The 23686-nt window shown below is 45.2% G+C and overlaps 3 protein-coding genes and 1 pseudogene across 7 annotated transcripts in view; 3 read left to right on the plus strand and 1 right to left on the minus strand.

Moving 5' to 3' along the window:
* Positions 1–579: 579 nt before the first annotated feature.
* Positions 580–10509, minus strand: HNRNPA3 (heterogeneous nuclear ribonucleoprotein A3). Of its 5 annotated transcripts, XR_013371528.1 has the most exons (12): positions 10322–10480; positions 8214–8336; positions 7976–8122; positions 7671–7881; positions 7306–7395; positions 7131–7223; positions 6969–7049; positions 6249–6392; positions 5137–5259; positions 4965–5037; positions 2264–4872; positions 580–2180 (listed from the first exon to the last, which is right to left on the minus strand). XR_013371528.1 is itself a non-coding variant. In XM_077883095.1 (11 exons), the coding sequence occupies exons 1-10, from the start codon at positions 10391–10393 to the stop codon at positions 4985–4987; spliced, it is 1071 nt and encodes a 356-aa protein (XP_077739221.1). In that variant the 5' UTR covers positions 10394–10509; the 3' UTR covers positions 580–4872; positions 4965–4984. The 5 variants fall into 5 exon arrangements, 4 of the variants coding, with proteins under 4 accessions (XP_077739221.1, XP_077739219.1, XP_077739218.1 ...); XM_077883095.1 differs by having other exon boundaries at positions 580–4872; positions 10388–10509; XM_077883093.1 differs by having other exon boundaries at positions 580–4872; positions 6252–6392.
* Positions 10510–10555: 46 nt separating this feature from the next.
* The window catches only part of LOC144304588 (uncharacterized), a 50720-nt gene continuing 37589 nt past the window's right edge, over positions 10556–23686 (plus strand). Inside the window, exon 1 of the mRNA XM_077883096.1 lies at positions 10556–10697. Within this exon, the coding sequence (XP_077739222.1) occupies positions 10695–10697 (3 nt within the window). The 5' untranslated portion in view covers positions 10556–10694. The remainder of the gene's footprint in view (positions 10698–23686) is intronic.
* LOC144304539 (uncharacterized) lies at positions 12606–18370 on the plus strand. The gene is given in 3 exon segments (XM_077883061.1): positions 12606–12626; positions 12678–13497; positions 13500–18370. Coding segments are annotated over 3 exon segments (1152 nt in total). The 3' UTR covers positions 13811–18370.
* Positions 13826–18370, plus strand: LOC144304540 (metal transporter CNNM3 pseudogene; annotated as a pseudogene).

Raw genomic sequence — 23686 nt, forward strand, 5'->3', positions numbered from 1 at the left:
CAGCTCAAATTCCTCACATGGCTTCAACTCCCAAGTATTTAATGTTATTAATGCTAAGAATTCAAATAATTACGCTGCAAAGTTTTCCTAAAAAATTCAATTCTCAAAACCCTCACAAAAGGATCACTGTAACACAACGATCATCACACACCTTTATTGGATTAAAATGCAGCACTGCAGTTTGACCAAATTCCTTATTTTCCTCCCCGCCCTCCCTCATACAAGATTCAACCAATCCGCTGCCTTTCTGGGGGGAAAGAAATTTCATCCAACATGTGAAACACACCCCCACCCACCTCTCTTCCCAACTTTTCGTCACCTACTGTCCTATCCTTAACTTTTTTTTCCCAAAAGTTCAGATTTCTCATGTCACCCCAGCATCTCACAGATTGGCATTTAAAACAAATAGGCTTTCCGTTTATTTTTTCCATACCCATTTCTAGTGTCATGTATTGTTTTCCACTAAATAGAATCCATAATCCTTAAAGCGAATTGCTATATCAAAGTTCCTTCCAATGTAATATTCACCTAGTGTTTAAAATCACACGAACATCGTGAAGCAACAAAACCACACACACATTTCTAAAAATATTTTAATGAAAAAGTTATCTTTCTGTAAACATTTCATTATACTACAAATGAACATTTGAATCCATTACAGACCACCTCTTAAGTCTTAAAAATCAGGATAAAACATTGAAATTTTAAAGTAATCTTGAATATTATATAGGCTAACAATCCTTACATCACCCCTGCATTACCTTGCTTACTCAACTACTTGTGACATCAGTTGGAACTCCAAGATACTTAGCTAGAAATGTTTCAAGTTGTGACTCATACTGGCACTCTTAAAAACAAGCCCATTCCAGTTGTTCAGTTCCTTAACAAATGACCTTTATTACCCAGTTTTCTCCTTTAAGATTCGAGTGTGTATCAGGTTTTTTGGTTTGGGTTTTTTGAAAATAATGTAGCATGGGAAACAATAACATGTGAGACGGCTTGACAAAATCAGTTGAAAAGTTTGCCTCAACCATTTCCCCCGTGAACTCCCCCCCCCCTTTTTTTTTTACTGGTGCTATGAACTGAAGAGCACATTTTCCAGGAATGACAGTGGAACTACATTTAAATAGAATCACTTTATTTCATAAGAAATGAGATGGACTGTAAAGAACAATGCCTTTTAAAAAAATGTTTCCTATCTTTATTTCACACTAAAACCACTTTGTAAAGATAATGTATTAAAAGGCTATTACCTTTAACGCTTCATTCTATCATGTGTAGAAATTCAGTCCTGATTTAGATTCAGAAACAGAGCCAACCAGTCATTATCTGAGAATAAACTCCAGCAAACTAAACCTGTCTTTGTGTATGAACTTTGCAATCTATGAACCATCGTAAGCCCATCTCAAGTGTTTGCCCAACGTGGGGCTTGAACTCCTAAACCCAAGCAAGAGTTGCATGCTCTACCACCAACTGAACCAGCCAGGCACCCCTCCAAGCTCAATTTTTAATAAGCCCTTTTGGGGCATCAATAGCCCCTATGAATAATCAGCAACTGATTTGAATAGTAACTGAGTAATATTTTAATTATTCTTTGGGAAATCTTTTAAAAAGGGAGTATTAGCATATTATGCCCCCACTACTTCTGGCTAACTCGTTTTAAAAAGAACCAAAAAGGTATCCTATTACTTCAAAGAATTCCCTGAATTTATATGCAAGATTATTTATGAGGCCACTTGAAGGAAGACCATTTTTCTATGTGTGTCACCTGACAATTCTGAACGCTCATTCTAAGGTGTTTTTTTTATTAATAGAATGAGGATTGGCAGCTTAATGTTTCTGTTACAAGTGTCATGCTTATTACTCCTTATCAAAAATTGACTCTACCCTAAAGACACCAACAATGATTTGTATACATGGGGCCACATCTAACTAGATACTCGTGGTTGTTGCAGGGCCTAAAACTTTAAAATGTGTTGGATGTGGTTCTCAAAGTGTTCAGCTGAATAACTTTGCCCATGTACCTAATAGTTTCAAAATGTGTAATATGAATTTGTAGGGAAACAAATGGTGTCACCAGCTTTTACTGTGAGCTACAAACCTTACCCAGCCAGAAACCTTCGTATTTAAGATGGTAGGAAAGACATTCCTCATTTAGGCAAGTAGGGTTCTCATTCAACCTGCAAATCAAAAAGATTACTCTTACCTTGCTTTACAAAAAATTACTCTTTAATTAGTGAAAAAATTCAAATTCAAGCCTTACCTAATGCTTATTGCCCTTCCTTGCAGGTCTAAATGCTAGACCTAGTGACTGTGGCAACTATCTCTCATTGATGTTCCAAAAGGCGAAGAGCTCCTTCCTGCTAGACTTTCTTCGATATTTCAGATGTAATAAGCAGATTTAACTAGCTTTTGTAAAGTTGCTCACTATCACCATAGTATCTTATGCCTTCACTTCTCTGTAGTTGAAGCTCTTGCTGCTGCCTTGTCATTCTTTATTTATGCTGACTTGTCCATACTCAAAAGGCTTCTGAAGTCCTGTCTTAGTGAGTCTCCTTTGATCCAGACTGTGCTTAAAATGCACATCTTAGGTCCTTTAAAGCTGGTTAAATCGCTCTCCTCATGGCTTACTTTTTCCACACTGTTCACAAGAACTAAGCTAATACAACTTATAAACAGGTCACATACACAGATTTCACCTGCTTATAGGTTGCAAACATCAACTTACTGAAAATATTTCACTATTAAACTAGTTCCAGAACACAGAAAGTTTGTTAACAGTACAATTAACCTCATACGCCATTAAAGGATACTGTCAAGGTTGTGTCAAACAATTTCACAAACATAGAAACAGGAAATGTTAATCTCCCCCATTCCTTCAACCTTTATTATATGAATAAAAGAACTTGAGACAATTTAGCTCAATTTTAATAAAATGTTTCCCAAGCAGTACTTTGACCAGGTACCCAGGTTTAAGTTATGAACATTGACAGTGTCCATTTATATAACCACATTTGAGTTGTTAAAGACTTAACCATTTTCTAATATTAGCCTATTTTCTACACTGCTTATTCACATATGTCCATTAACAAATGGAATGTTGTCTGTTACATTTATTGGTTTGTGAGTGTATTCTGGAAAACTGCAGTATCTGTGAAGACCGATTTCCATGCTGGCATTGCATGCATCCAAATATTAATAATGCACAGAGGCACAGAATTAGAGCAACAAGAGAGCATATTCAAACACTAGCACGCCCCATTCCCCTTTTTATTGCTTGTTTTGCTTAGTACTTCTGAAAACAAAAAAATTTCGAATTCAACGTTCAACTGCCAAAGAAAGAATAACAGCGGAGCACATAACTTAGGGCTCGAATGAAATTGTAAGCACTAGCTGGCGCAAAACAGTAGACATTGCTTTTTATATATATGACCTTATCTGAAACTCTTCCCAACCAAGGTCTTCCAAACCAAACTGTTAACTCATACCAACATGATTTAGGTTCAAGCATACACATGGATAACAGTGTGTTCTTTTGGATTTTAAGTGAGCAAGAACTCAGGCTATTCAAATTTGAATTCAGGTCTCTGGGAAGTGAGAAGCTTGTACTAAGCAACTGTGCTACACTTCTACTGCAGTAAGTGATTTAGGATTTTATCTGGACTGTCCTTGGTTTTATCCAATAAAATATAAAGGGTACAAACAGGAAAGCATGCCAGCCAGTTAAGGGTTCAACAATGCATGATTTTTATTCTCTTGCTTCTGAAAGCTTGTTATCAAAAAAATATATATATTAAACCAAGGAAAATAACTGAAGACATATGGGCCTCTTGTGCTTTAAAAAGGAAAAAAGAGGGTAGCCACTAATTTGCTCAGACACAGCAGGCTTAGTGGTCCTGTATTTTGAAGTTTTTAAGAATGGTTTTTAAGGGAAAGGGAAAACATCCACTACCCCTTTCCAGAATTTAAATTTAAACAGAGGGCAGTAGACATTCATTACACCCAAATAAAACTATGGCAGTTCACATGTGACCAAGGTGAATGTAGAATGGAGATGTTCTAAACACAGCTAGGACTCTCAGCAAAACTAACACACTAAAATCATATGATTACATTTTGAAAGAAAATGCACAAAAACCAAATAGGAATTTTGAGTTTTTTTTTTTCATTTGAAGGTAAATCTTAATGCTATTAAATTCACAAATATGCTAATTTAAATACCCAATTCTATTTATCTAAAACACACATTGCAAACATACAAATATCTATTCTCTCCACATGTCAGAGCCCATTCATTTCATGGTTTGGAAATGCAGAGAATAGATTCCCCTTAAACTGCAAGTCAGCAGGTGTTTCTTTACAGTTAACTTTAGCAAAATTCATACAAAATAGTAATTAACAATGATCTTCTTTACTTGTTAACTCACAAGGAAACACCTTCAAAACTGCATTTTGTTAAAGTTTCTGTACTAAAATGTAGAAAAACTGAACTACACAAATATTGAAAAGTTAAAAATTCCTTAATTTTTTATTCCTGGTACCACTACCACAATTTACAGGGCAATATACCTGATGTAATGAAAAGAAAAAGAAAAAGACAAAGCTACAACAGATAAAAGACCTCAGGAATGTACATCTAATTGACACTACATTGCATTAATCAATAGCTGCACTTTTTGCAAACTGTGGCTATGACAGTCCTGAACAAGAAGGGTTTCCTGTTTAAGCTGCAGTAACTTTTCTGACTATGGATCATCGTTCCTCCTGTGGCAGATTTTTACAGTTCCTCTAATGCATTTGGGACGACTGTCTCAAAGTAACCTGCAGCTTTCCTGACAACTCCTCGCTCTCTCTCCTGCTAAGAACTGTAGCCTGTTGAATAATACAGGATAAAAAAATTATTACACTCAGTGAACAGTTCCACATATTCTTTATCATCATGATAAAATTTTAAAGATACCTACCCTTTTCTTCTGAAATTTTTTTAGAACCTTCTGCTACCATATCCACCACTTCCACCACCAGATCCATAACCACCTAGAAATACACAGATTTTAAAAATATGTTTAGAAGTTTTTATTTTTAAATTAAGAAGTCAGAGAAAAATTTTAACGAAAGGAAAAAAAAATTAATTACCACCATAGGGACTGCCCGAGCTTCTTCCACCAAAACTGCCCCCTTTCATGGGTCCATAATTTGATTGCTGTTGTCCACTATAATTTCCAAAATCATTATAGTTCCCACCACCACCATAGTTACCTGAAATTACAGAAGTTTTATTTGTGGTTAACCTAAACAATTATTTTTATTTTTAATGTATGCATCTATTATCTTTCCATAAATCATAACAGCACACTCTAGGACACTTACAATGCAACCCTTCAAAAACAGTTTATAGGACTACAGACTGCACAACAGAGGCCCACACTAGCAGACCTCAGGCATTAAGAAAGGGAAAACAGGCGGGAGGAAAAAAAAAAAAAAAGAAAGGGAAAACAGAGTGAACAGAAGAGCATGTATCTAAATAGGTGCCATCTTTTGTCCACATCAGATGCCAACATCCTAGTTCACGTTCTTGCCTTCAACACCATCAAAACTATGCTTGAGTCACTCTCATTTGGACGTAACACAACTTTTAAATCAATGACAAAGAAGGTATCCTAAATTGGCTATTAAAAAAATCTTCCTGGCTGGCTCAGCAGGGAGACCATGCAACTCTTGATCTTGGGGTCATGAGTTGATGCTCACATTGGACATAGAATTAAAAAAAAAAAAAGGCCCACCTTGTTGTTCAAACATTAATACACCCCAACAAAACTCAGTGCATCCATAACAAAGCTCTTTATCTGCAAGTACCATGGAATAATGCAAACTTGCTGTCTAAAATATACTAGACATTAAAATTCCAAGTATTCCTGTGTCCCCTAAACTCCAGACAACACTTTATATTGAAGATGTCTGCATTTAATTTGAAATTCCCATTTGTCCCATTTAAAAGTGCCTAGAATTAAATAAAATTCTGGCAATGAATACAATACTGAAAAATAACCATCCATTTCAATTATATAAAAAGTAAACACACTTTACCAATTTGATAAATGGCCAGCAAAGCAAGAAAATTCAGTTAAATCACCCATCATTTGAGTATTTTATAATATTACAATGACCAAAAAAGCTGCATTTTAACACATTTTAACACTGTAATAACTATGAACGATTTTGAATATTTAAAACAAGTGAAAGCTTACCACCTCCAAAATTTCCTCCTTCATTGTAACCATCGTATCCTCCACCACCACCACCATATCCGCCTCCTTGGTTTCCATATCCTGGTCCACCACCACCATAGCCTCCTCTACTACTATAACCAGGACCACCACCATAGTTGCCACCTAAAGAAAAAAAGGGGGGGTAGAAAAGTCAACAAAAACATAAATGTATAAATTCAAGTTTAAATTCTAATTTATGTGGCTATCAATTAACTTAAAAATCGTTTTAATTTTTGGAATTAAAGTTCACTAAGAAAAAATAGTAAACGTTCTCCCAAGACAGACAATCTAGTTCAAATGTTAGTACAATAAATATTATTGGCCATGAAAGAACCAGCTAATGTTTCAAATTTAGGGGGAAAAAGTCTAGTCTTCCGATGTTTTAGTTCAGAAGCATACTTTAATGGTTAACCATGCAAAATTTTTTTTTTTTTTTTGTGATAGTCACAGAGAGAGAGAGAATGAGGCAGAGACACAAGCAGAGGGAGAAGCAGGCTCCATGCACCGGGAGCCCGATGTGGGATTCGATCCCGGGTCTCCAGGATCGCGCCCCGGGCCAAAGGCAGGCGCCAAACCGCTGCGCCACCCAGGGATCCCAACCATGCAAATTTTAACTGAAATTAAAATATAAACAAATACATAACCTTCAATAAAGTACAAAAACAAAGTCAAAATATTAAACATCTATTAAAAACTTACCATCACCTCCAAATCCATTATATCCACCATCACCTCCTCCATAACTACCTCTGCTGCCACCACCTCCACCACCATAGCCTCCTGAGGAAAAACAAGGTATGAATTAAAAATACACAATTTACCAATAAATTTCAAGTAGACACGTTGAAAGAGAACTCTTACCTCTTCCCCCAAAGTTTCCACCACGGCCAAAATTACCACCACCTCCAAAGTTTCCTCCACGACCCATGAAGTTGCCAGATCCACCTCCACGACCTTTAACATGGGCAAGGGAGAGCTTTAAAAACCTTACAAATGCCACTTATACCACTGTATCTGTATATATTGTACTACTCACCTCTTTGCGATCCAGCAGACTGCATCTCTTGTTTAGAAAGGGCCTTTTTCACTTCACAATTATGCCCATTAATAGTGTGGTATTTCTGAACTAAAAATTTTTTTTAATCAAACAAACAAACAGAAGTTATTTGATGTTTGGAAAAGCACATATAAATAAATGAAAACCTTTATCAGTACATAACTCATTAAAATATTTAAGTGACTGAGAATGAGGAAGTGTTCTAGAAAGTCATTATGAAAACTGAGCCATATGCTTCATGCTATTAAACACAATACAAAACGATTAAGCAATTTGCAAATCTAACACAGCACAAAGAGACCTTTTCTGTTTTCTCAATCAAGTTCCAATCAACGTCTACTTACCAACAATTTTATCAACTGTATCATGATCATCGAAAGTTACAAAAGCAAATCCTCTCTTTTTTCCACTCTGCCGGTCTTCCATAACTTCTATGGTTTCAATTTTGCCATACTTTTCAAAGTAGTCTCTCAAATTATACTCTTCTGTATCTTCTTTAATACCACCAACAAAAATTTTCTTCACTGTTAGATGGGCACCAGGCTTTACAGAATCCTATAAATGAAAAAAAAAAAAAAAAAAAAAAAAGGTCAAAAACCAAATTCTCCAAGAATCTCTCATATTACACAAAGTAATGTTAAAAAAGTACCTCTCTAGAAACAGCTCTCTTTGGTTCCACTACACGCCCATCAACCTTGTGTGGTCGGGCACACATTGCTGCATCCACCTCTTCAACACAAGAGTAAGTCACAAAACCAAAACCCCTGGAACGTTTTGTTTGGGGGTCTCTCATTACCTACAAAACAAAAATTTTAAAGTAGTGAAATACATCTGGTACAGGTCCTATATCCCTCTAATAACCTTTTTTTGTTCCTTTAGTAACTCACCACACAATCTGTAAGTGTGCCCCATTTTTCAAAATGTTCTCTTAAACTATCATCCGTAGTTTCAAAGCTCAAACCACCAATAAACAGTTTTCTCAACTGCTCGGGTTCCTTTGGATCATGGCCCTGAGAAAACAAATACATTTTAATGATTTCTTTTAGCAGGTAAATTGCTGGAACGCACAAGTCTTTAGTCTGCTACAAATAAGCTCAGCATCAAATTCCTGCACCATTAACACTGTGTTCAATTAAAAACTGGAGTAAGATCACATCAACTGATTAAAGGTACCAAAATACCTCCCCAAAATCCATAGCCAGCCTTTAAAGTGCCAACATCCCTTCAACTACATTTAAGTCCAAGAAAATTCCAGAATCAAAAGTCCCTAAACTTCAGACAACTAAAAGTATCTGAGGACAGATTCCTTTCAAGTTGCTACTGACAGATTGTTCTTTATGAAACCAAAGTGCTGAAGTGTTCCAACCGTGCCACTTTTCACGTCTTCCCTCATCAGGCTACACTTCCAGCATTTAATTTTAAACCACAAAACTGTGAAGTATAGAAAAGATTCTAGGCAGAAAATTCTTAAAAAAATCCATCAGTTTCAAACAAATCACGAGCTTAAAACAGGTATTCTTCAAAGGCTAACCCAGCATGCCCCCCGCCCCTAAAAAAAACTACAAAAAGAAACCCACCATTATCTTTTATAGCTTTCTGTAACCAACTTATGGTTTAGGTTATATGCTAGTAAAAGTCACCTATTTGATAGACTTGTATCACACAGCAAAAACGCCAAGAACACGTTACAGGGTCACAAAAACGGCAAACCGTACTTGTATTAAACATTAGGATGTACTTTTTGACAAGAATGGAAAACAGAAACTGAGATTTAAATGAAGATACGGCCTGAATTGTTTGCAACTGAACTAGCTCCTCAAGTTCCAGCAACTGCCATTGAACGCATGCATTAGGCAGAGTTCATCCAAAGTCCTTAAATAAAGGGGCTCACATTTACATTCTAAGGTCTTCGTGTGTCTTCCAAAGTGGAGATGTTAAGGCATTTAATAGGAAAAGACTGTCACGCGCTAGAAAAAAACGTCAAATGATTAATGGCCTAACGCATCAATTCACTTCACGCCTCTTTTCCAGAATCTTGCGTTAATCACGCTCAACGGAGAAAACATACATAAAGGTGACCCCCCCCCAAAAAAATTGTAACCCACATCAAGTCACCTCAGACACATGAAAAATTCAACTGTGGCTGCAGTTCTCTGGACACACAAAAATCCAAGAAACCACAACCAGAGCCGCCCCACAATGGCGCGAAGAGACGGATAATTCTAAGGACTTTAGCTAAAATAGCACATCAGGAAATATTTTTAAAGCAGCGAACTTTAATTTAAAAAAAAAAACAACTGCGTCCTGTCAACTGGGTGCTGTGAAGAAAAAAAAACAAACAAAAAAAAAAGCCAAAAAAACCAGGAGAAATTAAAATTCTGGTCGGCCTGAGGGAGAGCTGAAAGGACTGGAAACGCGCCGGCCCCACTTCGGCGGAGACACCAGGCCCCGGGATCCGAGGCTATTTGCGGCATCCGGGGCCGGGCCGCCGCCTCCCGCCGCCTTCCAATCCCGCGCGCGCTCTCCCGGCGGCGGAGCGAGGCGGCGGCCATTGCGGCCCAATGCGCCATTTCGTAACGCGGCAGCGGATCAATGTCAATGTGGCCGCCGCCCGCCCGCCCGCTCGCCCGGATGTGACTGCTCGTCCCCTCCCCTCCCCCACCGCCTCCTCCCAACCGCTCCCGCCGGGGCCCGCCATGCCGCCCTCGGCCTCCCTTCCGAGGCCGCGCGGCCGGCGGGCCGGCTCCCCCCGCCCCAGGCCTCCCCGGCCACGCAGCGCCTCCGAGGGGCCACCTGTGCAGCCGAAGGAGAAGGCGAGGAGGGCGAAGGGCCCCGAGAAGGCGTCCGGGGCCCGCTCCCCTCCCCCCCCCACCGCCCGGCTCAACGCAGAGCGCGGGACGGCCGATCCCGTCCACCCGGCCTCCCCGCTCCCACGGAGCTAGGCCCCCCCCCACGCCGGCCACTACCCAGCAACCCCCCGCTCTCCCCCTAATACCTCCTCCCCCCGGCGGCGGCGGCGACGGCCGGAGTCGGGCTGGGGGCGACCGGGCGGCGGTTTTACCTCCATTTTGAGACCGGACTCGCCTCTTCCAACTCGAGTTCAATATGGGACCGAGAGGAAGAGGCGGGGCCAGCCGTCACGTGACGCCCTTTCCGCGCGCCGCCGTCCTGGCGGGGGCGGGGCGGAGCCGGGGAGGGGGCGTGGCCAACTGGGCGCGAAGAGAGAACGGGCGAGCGGATTGGCGGGCGGGGAGCGGGGGCGGGGCGAGCCGCGGGAGCGCGCGCGCCTCGCCGACCGGCCGCGCGGTGCCGCCCTTTCCGCCGTTCGCGCCCGGGCTGCCGCGGGGACGTCGGCTCGGACTCCGCCAATGGTGAGCGCCCACGTCGGGAGGACGCCTCGTGACCGCGCGTCACCGGGGAGCAGGGCCTTTCTCTTTCTTCTCGCGTACCCCTCCCCTCCCCCCCCTGGGGGGGGCCTCCCGGTGCTCGGTGGCGACGTGGTTGCTTCCCCGTCCCCGAAGCAAGCCGCACTGTCGTCTCCTGGACGTTAGGACTGCGGGGCGGCCCCCGCCCCGGCCTCCCCGCGCGCGTTTCCAGGGGCCGGGCCTGCGAGGCCCGCGCCGAGCATCCCCGCGCCCGCGCCCCGCGGGAATCCCGGGCACCTGGGGAAGGCCGCGGGGCCGCCGGGGCAGCTCGGGGCGCGCGCTCCCTCCGGAGCCGAGGCACAGCTGGGCGCTGCAAAGAGCCGAAGCGGCTGTTCTCGCGGATCTCGTAGATTGAAAGGACCGGTTTACAAGATTTCTGTAAAGGAGGGCCATATAAGGCTGCTGCTGCGCGACTGATTTTTATCTTCATGTTTCCAACGTGGTCTTGAAGTATAAGGAGCGAGATCAAGAGTTGGGGGAGGGGGGGAAAGATGGCAATAAACCTTTCTTGATCTGCCCGAGTAATTTTAAATCATTCGACCTTAATGAGTTTTAGTTGTCCTGAAAATGGTGAGATTAGGTGATCTCCAACCCCTGTGAGAGCTGTAAATTCATAACCCCCGGATCCATAGTGAAAACAAAGGTTCTGATCAACGTGATCCTAATTGACCCGTCTCCCCTGCTTAGAAATGCTCTGTATTTCGGGCGCCTGGGTGGCTCAGGTCGTGACCTCGGGGTCCTGGGATCCAGCCCCGTGTCAGGATCCCCAAAGGGAGCCTGCTTCTCCCTCTGCCTGTGTCTCTGCGTCTCTCTCCAATAGATAACATCTTATAAAAAAAAAAAATGCTCTGTAAACGTAGCAGTCCAATAAGAGCAGCTCCTTTTGAATTGATCAAGCCCTCCTTTTGAATTGTAAAGACTTGAAATGAAATTGTGGGACCCAGGAAATTTAACAAAAATCCCCTACTCCTGGACAAGCAGAGTAGGACTGACTCCATTTTGTGCTGCACCCGCCTTGTGCCGACCTGCTTAGGGCACTGCCCCACCCTAGTCAAACCCGGGGCACACCAAAATCAGAAATCGGCTTGGGATCCTTGGGTGGCTCAGCGGTTTGGCACCTGCCTTTGGCCCAGGGCGCGATCCTAGAGACCCAGGATCGAATCCCACGTCGGGCTCCCGGTGCATGGAGCCTGCTTCTCCCTCTGCCTGTGTCTCTGCCTCTCTCTCTCTCACTGTGTGCCTATCATAAATTAAAAAAAGAAAAGAAAAGAAAAGAAAAATGGGCTCAGTGATAGGCCGACCTGCTTATTGCTTAGGGCACTGCCCCGCCCTAGTCAAGCCCAGGGCACACCGTAATCAGAAATTGGCTCATAACAATGTAACCCTGCCTTGTGCCCGCCAAAACTGCGCGCCAATTCTGACCAAGTAATAGGCCAGCTCAAATGGACACTATAGGGTAAGATGTAATTCAATTGGCCACCTGCGTGTGGACCGACATGACTGTGCAACTTTCTGCATATCCCATTGGTCACTGGGCCTATAAAGTTGCTACGCCTCTCAGTCTCGGGGTCCAAGTCCCTGCTCCGCTATGTCAGGTGTACTTGGACCGAGGCTCGAGCTTGTAAATAAGCCCTCGTGTGTTTGCATCGGTGTCAGCTCCTTGGTGGTTTCTCGGTTTCGCAATCTCAGGCACAACGTTTGGGGCCTCGTCCGGGATCCACGAAGGCCAAGTCCTTGAGGTACAGCATGTCCACGATGTTGGAGCGCTCCTCCTCGTACACCGGGATGCGCGTGTGGCCGCTCTGCATGATGCTGGCCAGGACGCCGAAGTCCAGCACGGCGCCGGCGTCCAGCATGAAGCGGTCCTCGAGCGGCGTGACCACATCCTCCACGGCCCGCGGCACGCCCTCGCTGAAGTCGCTGTAGGGGTGGCCGCCCCGCAGGCCAGCTCCAGTACGCGCTCGCGCAGCCGCCCGGCCCCGCCGCCAGCTCCAGCAGCTGGCCCACGGGCAGCGCCACCGGCAGGGTCAGCAGCACGGCCAGGCGGCTGAGCAGCAGCGCGCGCGGTGCCAGTGCCGGTGCCCAGCGCCCGCTCACAGCGACCGGCACCACCTCGCCCACGAGGAACACGAGCTCCGCGCTGCCCAGCACGGCGGGCACGGCGCACTGGCCGGCCACGCAGTACAGCAGCACCGCCAGCGCCGCCTGCGCCGGGCTGGCCAGCAGCAACAGCATGCCCAGGGCACAGCCAGCCCGGCGCCGCTCGGGCTCCAGGCGCCGCCGCACACTTGGCCTCTGTGCAGCTCTCGCGCAGCACCTGCACCTTGGGGGGCGCCAGCGCGCTCAGCTGCAGGTCCCGCACCAGCGCCGCCAGCGGCAGCAGCCCCGCCACCCCCAGGCCCAGCGCCCACCTCCTCCGCAGCTGGCACCGTGCTGGACTTCGGCGTCCTGGCCAGCATCATGCAGAGCGGCCACACGTGCATCCCGGTGTACGAGGAAGAGCGCTCCAACATCGTGGACATGCTGTACCTCAAGGACTTGGCCTTCGTGGACCCCGGAGACTGCACACCGCTCAGCACCATCACCCGCTTTTACAACCATCCGCTTCACTTCGTCTTCAATGACACCAAGCTGGACACAGTCCTGGAGGAGTTCAAACGAGGGAAGTCTTACCTGGCCATCGTGCAGAAGGTGAACAAGGGTGAAGGTGACCCCTTCTACGAGGTGCTGGGCCTCGTCACCCTGGAGGAGTCATTGAGGAGATCATCAAGTCTGAGATCCTGGATGAGTCTGAGGACTACCCAGATGCCACGGTCAGGAAGAAGCCTGCTCCTCTGAGTGCCCCTTTCCGTCGAAAAGAGGAATTCTTGGAATTCTTGTTCAAGGTGTCTGACGACGGGGGATCCCTGGGTGGCGCAGCGGTTTGGTGCCTGCCTTTGGCCCAAGGCGCGATCCTGGAGACCCGGGATCGAATCCCACGTCGGGCTCCCTACATGGAGCCTGCTTCTCCCTCTGCCTGTGTCTCTGCCTCTCTCTCTCTGTGTGACTATCACAAATAAATAAATTTTTAAAAAAAGGTGTCTGACAATGAATATAAAGTGAAAATCTCGCCTCAGCTGCTCTTGGCCACCCAGCGCTTCCTGTCTTGAGAGGTGGATATATTCAGCCCCCTGCGAATCTCCGAGAAGGTCCTGCTGCACCTGCTGAAGCATCCCAGCGTCAACCAGGAAGTGAGGTTTGACGAGGGCAACCATCTGGCTGCACACCATTACCTGTACCAGGGCAGCCAGCAGGTGCATTAATGCATTCTCATCCTGCAGGGCAGGGTTAAGGTGGAGATCAGGAAAGAGGGCCTGAAGTTTGAGAATGGAGCCTTCACCTACTACAGAGTGTCTGCCCTGACAGCGCTGTCCTCGGTTCACCAGTCCCCAGTGTCCTCGCTCTAGTCCATCCACCACGACCTGCAGCCAGAGCCAGCCGATGGTGCTCGCTTGTCTGCATACTGTCCTGACTACACCGTGAGGGCCCTCTGCGACCTGCAGCTCATCAAGGTCACATGGCTGCAGTACCTCAATGCACTCCTGGCCTCTCGAGCCCAGACCCAGTTGGAGCAAGAAGGCGTGGGGGGATGGTTGGTGGTGGGCTTTCTACTTTGCCTTTTTCTCCTTATGCCCCCTTAGTGAGGGGTGGGAGCTCTGGCGGCAACTCCAGGATGGGGAGACAAGCCCCGGAGTCGGAAGAGCTGGGTTTGCTTCCAGGCCTAGCCACCAGCTGGCCGAGTGACCTTAGGCAAATCACTCTGTAATTTGCGCCTCAGTTTCCTCCTCTGCCTATCAATGTTTGTGAAGTATAAAACATTGGTATGTACGTAAGGAATGATTATTGTTTGTAAATGGTTTTTTTTTTGAGTTGTACGAAAAGTTAGCAATTGCCCAGTTCTTAGATTTTGAACCTGGGAACCTTGGATTGAAGTTGGAGATCCCCCTAAACTCCTTGAAATTATATGCAGAAATAGTGGGAGTGTGTATTTTTGGGGAATGAGGATCCATCACCAGCAAGTTTTCAAAGGGGGCTGTGACCCAGAAGAGTTAAGAACTATGATTCTTTTACTAAGATGGCCAAAATGCTTCTTTGATAATTGTCAGCTGCTTTTATCAAATTCCAGACCATTGTCCAGCAAACACAATAGAAATGTTTGAACAGTTGGATTTCAAACATTTTCATTTTGTGGGGTGGTGCTTTACCAATGGTACAGCTCTAAGCAAGTGAACATAAACACATGTAAGTGTATTTTGTCTGGTTAGGAGTTTTGGTATTCCATACAAATGTCTGAGAAGTAACAGTGTCCGATGAAAGCAAATTGTTTGGAAACCATGCCTTTCTCCTTGGCTTTGCTATTCCATAATCCCTTGTTTTCCATACTTGGAATCCTACTTCCATCTATATTGTTGGACTATCTGACGTGAAGCTACGAGAGCTATGGCCTAGCCCCCATTCCGCAGGCCGATTGCCCCCTGCAGACTGATCTGTGGAGTGCAAGGCTCCTGGGGCAGTCCCGTGGGTCCTGCCTCACGTGATGTGCCCACCGGGCATATGTGAGCACGTGCACACTTGACAGTCCCTTTGCCCCGTCCCCATGTCCCCTGTGGCAGCGGAACCCACAGGCTTCAGGAAGAGCAGTTGCGCGTGCTGGCTTTGCTGATGCAAACGACCCTTCTTTCGTGTATCTGGTATCCCCATTCCGTTCGTGTACATGACATGCCTCTTCTGAATTTGGTGTCCTGGCCTCTTTAGCAGGCTGCTCCCTTTGTGCTGGCCTGATCAAGGCATTTCTGATGCCCTTCTTCAAAAAGTGGAAAGCTGAATCTCGTGCGGTTTGAATGTTGAGATTCCCAAAAGGAAGCAATGCAGAGAGTAGTTTTCTCCAACTGTGGCTCTCAAGGCCTCCTGGGAGGGCTTCTTGGGGAACCACGTTGCCTCCAGCCGTCCCTCTGCTTCTGATTAGCTTCCAGAGTTTGGAAGAGGGAAGTCCTTTGTGTGACCATCTTGCAAGAAGGGAACCGAGGATCCCAAACACCTGATTTTCTTCAGGCCACACCGCCAGTTGGCAGCAGGGCTGGGCAGGGCTCGGCAGGGGTACGCCACGCTCCCCGAGATCTCCTAGAATGATGGAAAGACTCAACGTCGCCTACTGTGGTGCCTCCAACTACAGGATGGCCGAAGGCCCTGTGGATTGCCCGTGGCACGTTTCTCTTCAGGGGCCGGGTATACAACTAGGCCCCGTGCCGCCGTGCTGGCAACTGAGGTTCTGAAAGACTTTGCTTAGGCCACAGGACAAAGAAGTGTCAGACGTCCGAGTGGGACCTAGAGAGCCGGGACCTGGAACCCATGCTCCTGAGCGGGATGGAGTGGAGGTTTCCCGGCACGCAGAGGTGCTGCCTGGTCCGTGTCCTCCCCGGTGGGGCGGCGTCTTGTCCGAGGTCACCCTGAGGCCACAGCAGTGCACTGCTTTGTGGTCTCCTCTCAGAAAGGACGTGACAGCCCCGGGGGTTGCGTGCAGGTAGAGGCCTCGTGAGTGAAGGTCGTGGGCCAGCCCAGCGGTAAACTCATCGCAGACGCAGTGCACGAGTGGTCTTCGAACGTCGGCAGGAGGAGGGGCTCTCTGGGAAGGCAGCCTGGTGTCCCAGGTGGCTGTGTTCGGACGCCTGCTGCCAGGCAGGCCCTGCAGAGAGGACCCGTTATCGACGCCTTCTCTGACGGTGACGAGGCGCTCACCAACCACTACCACCACCAGCTCCCCGTCTCCCGGAGGAAGCCGCGGGAACTCAGAGCCGTGGGGCTTTGTCCTTCCTGCACCTTCTTGGCCACTCCAGAGGCTCGCGCATTTGCGTGGCCAAAGAGGGTGCTCTTCTTTGGTCACAGTATCCCGAGGGTGGATTCCTTGCTCCTGACCGGACCTGTGGACATGGCTGTGCTTCCAGGGGAATCCCGTGGAGTCACTCGTTCTCCCGAGATTGATGTGAGAATGAACTTGTCGGTACAGTCAGGGCAATTCTCCCCGTCCCCGAGTTCACTGTGGCCGATGAAAACAGACGTCCAGGAGAACTTGCGTGCTGTCCTTAGATTTGGCGCTTCAGACTCTTGCTTTCCTGTGTGTGGAATCCTAATTCCATTGATATTGTTGAAATCTCTCTCATGAGCCCGCTCCCGCTCCCTGCCCTCCTTGTACTCAGGCTTTTTCCTGATCACAGCCTGATCTGTGATCCGTTCTAGTGCCCCTGCGGATTCCTGTGGGTCCTGCTGACCAGCCATCACCAGGGATGACGTAAGAAGACGAGTGTACCTACGTTCAGGGCATGTCTTCTTATCCCCAGGCTCGCTGTGGCCGATGAAACCAAGGTATTGGGAAAGCTCTCATGGTCTCCTTGGCTTTGGTGCTCCAGAGTCCTTTGTTTTCTTCTGTTTGAAAAACTAATTCCATTGATATTGTTGAGCTGAAACTATTTTGTCGCAACAAAGGCCCAATTTTGTCCTCGAGTGTGCATTTCATTTCTTCAGTTAAGGCCTTCAGAGACATGGTAAATTTGGACCAGGGGATTTTTAGTTACCAACACTGAAGAAACCCTAAGGTTTAAGAACAGACTCTCCATAACCCATGAGCAGGTGTGGCCTAAACTGAGGGCTCTCTATGAGACTGGGCCACCCCCGGACCCCCATCGATATCGGCCAGGTGACTGGGTATATGTGTGGAGATACCAACACCAGACACTTCAACCTCGCTGGAAGGGACCCTACATTGTGATCCTGACCGCTCCCACTGCTCTCAAGGTCAACGGGATTACTCCCTGTCCACTACACCCACGTCCGGCCAGCTGACCCACACGCCGTTCTCAAGGACTTTGTTCCAGAATGGAAAAGCCAACTGGACAAGGACAATCCCCTAAAGCTAAGAATGCGCCGTTCTCACTTATTTCCCACCTCCAAGACTCCCTAGTCCGAGGTTGTCCTTCAAAATAGAAGGGGATTAGACTTAGTCTTCTTACAACAAAGGGTTGTGCTGCCTTAAATGTAAATGAGAGTGAGAACAGCAACAAGGTTGGTGAGAATCCTGGTTTAATCATTCCCCCTGGCTCACTCTGAGAGCAACCTGGACCCATGATTGGGTCCTGCATAGGATCCTCTGAAAAAGGGGGGAATGTGGGACCCAGGAAATTTAACAAAAATCCCCTACCCCTGGACAAGCAGAGCAGGACTGACTCCATTTTGTGCTGTACCCGCCTTGTGCTGACCTGCTTAGGGCACTGCCCCACCCTAGTCAAGCTCGGGGCACACCCTAATCAGAAATCGGCTCATAACAATGTAACCCTGCCTTGTGCCCGCCAATTCTGACCAAAGTAATAGGCCAGCTCAAATGGATACTATAGGGTAAGATGTAATTCAATTGGCCACCTGTGTGTGGACCAACATGACTGTGCAACTTTCTGCATATCCCATTGGCCACTGGGCCCTATAAAGCTGCTACGCCTCTCAGTCTCGGGGTCCAAGTCCCTGCTCTGCTGTGTCGGGTATACTTGGACCCAGGCTCGAGCTTGTAAATAAACCCTTGTGTGTTTGCATTAGTGTCGGCTCCTTGGTGGTTTCTCGGATTCGCAATCTCGGGCACAACAAAATCAAATATAAATTGCTTGAAAAACAGTTTGTGTTAACAAATGGAGAAGGGTGGTCGGTTTGGAGTTTGGAAGACGGAAGGCGAAGAATAAACACTTGTTGATGGTTATCTAGCACTGCCAAGTGGAACAGGTGTTTTATTTGGGAGACTCGAACAAAAAGTACTCTGTTGTGCAGCAGAAACCGGTCACCAGGCCTTAATGTAACTTGGGTGAAATAACCCTCCAAACCAGCCTCCTCCTGTTACTAGGATTCCCTACCACAAGCAAACTATTATGTATTCTTGTCAGGTACTCCTGATAGCCAACAGCAGTAGTGGAGACGTTCAGAAGATGTTTACCCTCAGTGTTTCGTTCATATATCAAGGCTCTATGAGTTTGATTACTGTGAAAAATAGTCATGAGTAACTTCATCAATTCTGAGTACTTAGAAAAACACAAAGCTAAAGACCTTAGGAAGATGGTATCCACAGCAAGGTACCTTTGAGGCATTGCAAGGATGGTCTAGAAGACTGATCACTTGACTTCACCATAGGACACGTTTCTCTAATCAGCAATAACGATCATAATTTGCTATTCTTTTTTTTTAAGATTTTATTTTATTTTTTTTAATTTTTATTTATTTATGATAGTCACAGAAAGAGAGAGAGAGAGAGAGGCAGAGACATAGGCAGATCAGGGAAGGATCACAAAATAAGCCAACACGATATGTTCTTACAATGTTGCAGTAATTATCTATGGTTTGATAAATACTTTTGGATTCCAAGCAGGCTTTAGAGACACAAAGAGTGAGCACGGAAATAAAAGAGTTTGCTTTACACATTCAAAAAAAAAAAAAAAAAGAGAGAGACATAGGCAGAAGGAGAAGCAGGCTCCATGCACCAGGAGCCCGATGTGGGATTCGATCCCGGGTCTCCAGGATCACACCCTGGGCCAAAGGCAGGCGCTAAACCACTGCGCCACCCAGGGATCCCTTTTTTAAGATTTTATTTATTTATTCATGAGAGACACAGAGAGAGAGAGGCAGAGACACAGGCAGAGGGAGAAACAGGGTCCATGCAGGGAGCCCGACGCAGGACTCCATCCCGGGTCTCCAGGATCACACCCTGGGCTGAAGGCCACACTAAACCGCTGAGCCACCCGGCCTGCCTTATTCTTTCTTTTTTTTTTTTTTTATTTATTTTTATTTTTTTTATTATTATTTTTTTTTATTCTTTCTTTTTTAAATTGTTTTAAACTCTTATGTTCATATGAGAAATGATGAGGGATGTGATAAGAAGTACTTCATCCAGGAACATGATATGTCCGTCCATTTATTCTCATCTTTTATCCTTCAGTAAAGGTAGTTTCCTCTCTGGATTTGTCCAGGTTTGTTGTTCATCCAGACTCTGATTTTTAGACGTTAGCTGTTTTTTATGCTTTTGTCTAAGCTTACCCGACAGCCCCGCAGTCCCATGGCATCTCATGCAAATATCCATGCTGGAGTTCTTCACCCTGTTGGATACAGACTTGAACCTTGACCCTGTAGCCCTGGTTCTCTTTGTAGCAAGAGATAAACTATATGGGGTGGGAAGCAGGAGACAAGGGTCCTAGGGTGAGATGAGGGGGCAGACACACTTTATAAGTAAATTGTATCAGGGATAAATAAGTTGTATCTCAACTTCTTTCATATCACAACACATACAGAAAATGATCATTTTTGCATAGCACACTAGGCTACATAAATGAGATTTGGAATCATCCAGATGGTGCTAAAAAGAAATCATAGCATTATCTTTAAATTATATAATTATAAAATAAGTTATAATGTATTAGAAAAGATATTAAAAATTGCACTTGAATAAATCTGTCAAATAAATGTTTCCACATTTTTTTAATGATCAACCAGAACTTGTTCCTGTGAATATATTTTGATACTAGGTTTTATGGTTGAAGTGACTTTATGCAGTTTCTGATCTAGACTTCTTAATGATAAACTTCTCATATTCTGAATAATAATTATCAGTGAAGGACTCTGATCACATAAGTGGGTGATAAAATATTTAAAACCATTTTATACAACCATTCAGAATTTACAATTATAATTATGTTTAAAGAATAACAACCCTTCCTTCTCTTTTACTGACAGATGTAATATTGCAATTTCATAAGATAATGCAAACGGATTTTGAACCTAATAGTATATTTTTATTTCTGGATTTCCACATTAAAACTCTAACTTTCAGGGCAGCCCCAGTGTCTCAGCTGTTTAGTACCTGCCTTCGGCCCAGGGCGTGATCCTGGAGACCCGGGATCGAGTCCCATGTCGGGCTCCCTGTGTGGAGCCAGCTTCTCCCTCTGCCTGTGTCTCTGCCTCTCTCTCTCTGTGTCTCTCATGAGTAAATAAATAAAATCTTTAAAAAAATAAAATAAAATAAAACTCTAACTTTCAGAACATGCATGCATTCTCAACAGCCAGCCTGGGCACCACAAAAAGAGTGCATTGCTACAAAGGGATTGGAATAGCCCACATATGTTGAAGAAAATATTGAGGGCATTGCCTGGAGTTGAGCCCACCAGAAACCCTACTCTGCCCAGTGTCCCCTTTCACCCTCTAACAGATGATCCCTGAGACTGTGTGCTGTGCCCCTTGGATATCTGGATCACAAACTTGAGTGTTGGCTCCAACATCTCTCTGGTCCGTGATGGGCAGTAAAGTACTTTGCATGTGGTTGCCCATGTGACAGGCATCTCCTTGGCCATGCACACTCAGCAGGACTGTAAGTGCTGGTTGTTGTCCACAGTGCTTCCTGCTGCTCTGGCATACATCCCAGACTGCACAGGCTGCCCGAAGGAGACCTAAACAGGCAGCTCATGGTCAGAGTTACTGGCCCAAGGGGCTCTGACCCTCTCTGACTCCTCTCAACTGCCCCATCAAAGGAGAGGTCAGTTCCTTAATCCATATTCAGGACACCAGCATCCCAAAGTTCAGTAGTTGTGAAGCACTACCTAGATTGTGTGCCTCATTTTGTGAATGAGGAACCTGTTCTGCAGATCAAGTAATTCATTTTTTTTTCTAAGATTAATAGCAAATTGTGGCAGAGTCAGAACTAAAAGAGAATAGAAATGGAAAATATTTTGGACAGGAGGAAGGTCATTCTTAGGAAGGAAGAATTATAATATAAGCCTTGTTATCTACTACTAGGTTCAGAATATGATAATAGCTTTATTTTCCTACAATCTTCACTTTTAAATAAGGAGTATATAAAGTAAAACACAAAATTCCATTTATATTTTCTTCTAGAGCTAACAAATACTTTAAAAATATGTGAATGTGGATATATAACCATAATTGTTTCATTATACAAAGATATATCAAACCATCCAGATTGATCTGAAAATTTCACTTTTCCCTCACTTAATAAACCAGTCATTTATTGAATTCTTACTATGTGCCAGGCACTGCTAAGTACTGGAAATTCATTATAGTCACTTTTTTTTTTTTTTAAGATTTTATTTGAGGGAGAGAGTGTGTATACACACTTACACAAAGCAGGGGAGGGGGAGGTGGAGCCGCAGACTCCCTGCTGAACAGGGAGCACATGCTGTCAAATAAATGCAGGGGCTTGACCCCAGGACCCTGAGATCAGGACCTGAGCTGAAGGCAAATGCTTAGTCAACAACAAAGGAATTGCTTACTATGAGTCAGCCACTCTTGTGGTCTCTGGAGACATGATGAAAGAGGTAGTGAACGTGATAGATGCGTGACAAAATCTTCTAAGAAAAAATTGTTACTTTCAAGCATATTAAAATGCACAAACAGCTATGATGTAACATTCCACTTCATCTCACTTGTAGGGCCTATATGACCCTGATAAACTTATTCAATTTCCTAAGCCCTAGTTTACTCACTTAGAAAATAATACTAATAAGACCTGCTCCTAAGATTTTTTTAAAAGACTTTATTTATTCATGAGAGGCACACAGAGAGGCAGAGACACAGGCAGAGGGAGAAGCAGGAAACCCGATGCGAGACTCGATCCCAGGACTCCAGGATCACACCCTGAGCCAAAGGCAGATACTCAACCGCTGAGCCACCCAGGCGTCCCAACTCCTAAGATTGTTAAGTGAATTAAATGATATCAGGAATAGAAGGTGCTTAGCACAGTGCAAGGTATATGGTGCATGTTCAAAAATATGACTTTGGGGCACCTGGGTGGCTCAGTCAGTTAAGTGTCTGCCTTTGGCTCAGGTCATGATCCTGGGATCTTGGGATTGAGCCCCACATCAGGCTCCCTGCTCAGTGGGGAGCCCGCTTCTCCCTCTCCCTCTGCTGCTCCCCCTGCTTGTGCTCTCTCTGTCAAATGAATAAATTGGGGGGGAAAATCTTTAAAAAATAAATAAGTGAATGAACAACCAATGAAATATTTTGGGTCCCCTTCAGGAGTACCTACTGCATAACGTGTGGGTGTAGTGCAAAATGAAACTGCAGGGCTCCTCATTAAAAATTTAGTAATAATTCCAAGACAGTGACATCAGAGCATCAAGTCAAACCAGGACCCATCAGAGCCCAGTGCCCCGTGTAGAATGTCCTGTCGTACACCCATGAAGCTGGTGCCTAGTGTAGTGCTCTGTCTAGAGTAGGCTCTCAGTCTGTAAACAATTTATTCACTTTTCATTTTGTGGTGTACCTACACTTCCTCATCAGCCACTCATTTCTTAAGTGTTCATAATCTAGTTTGTGCCCCAGGCTATGGAAATTCTTTCTTCAAAGTCATAAATTATCTCAACATCAAATTAATGTCTCTATTCTCAGCGTTAATCCTTTTGACTTAGTTCAGGCTGCTTTAACAAAATACCACGGTTTGGGTGAATTTAAAAACATATAGTTTTAGACTGGGAAGTCTATCAAGGGTGCCAGTATGGTTGGGTTCTTGTGAGAGCCCTCTCTTCCTGACTGCAGATGGCTGCCTTCTTGCTGTGTCCTTACCTGGGAAAGAGAGAGGAAGAGAACTAGCTCTAGTGTTTCTTTTTTATAAGGATGCTAATCCCATCATGAGGACTCTACCTTAATGACTTACTTGTCTCCTAAAGGCCTTACCTCCAAGGTCAAACACACTGGGGATTAAAGTTCCAAAATATGAATTTGGGGGCAACACAAATAATGATTCCATAGCACACCACCCTAACCTGGGGATTGACAATACTGCCTATCCCTCCTTTTTGGTTTTCTCCTACCTTGTCTTTATAAAGGACATTGATTGTCTCCCTCACTCCTCTCTGCTTCCT

The sequence above is a fragment of the Canis aureus genome, chromosome 34 (assembly GCF_053574225.1).
Source record: "Canis aureus isolate CA01 chromosome 34, VMU_Caureus_v.1.0, whole genome shotgun sequence".
In the NCBI taxonomy this organism is placed as follows: Eukaryota; Metazoa; Chordata; class Mammalia; order Carnivora; family Canidae; genus Canis; species Canis aureus.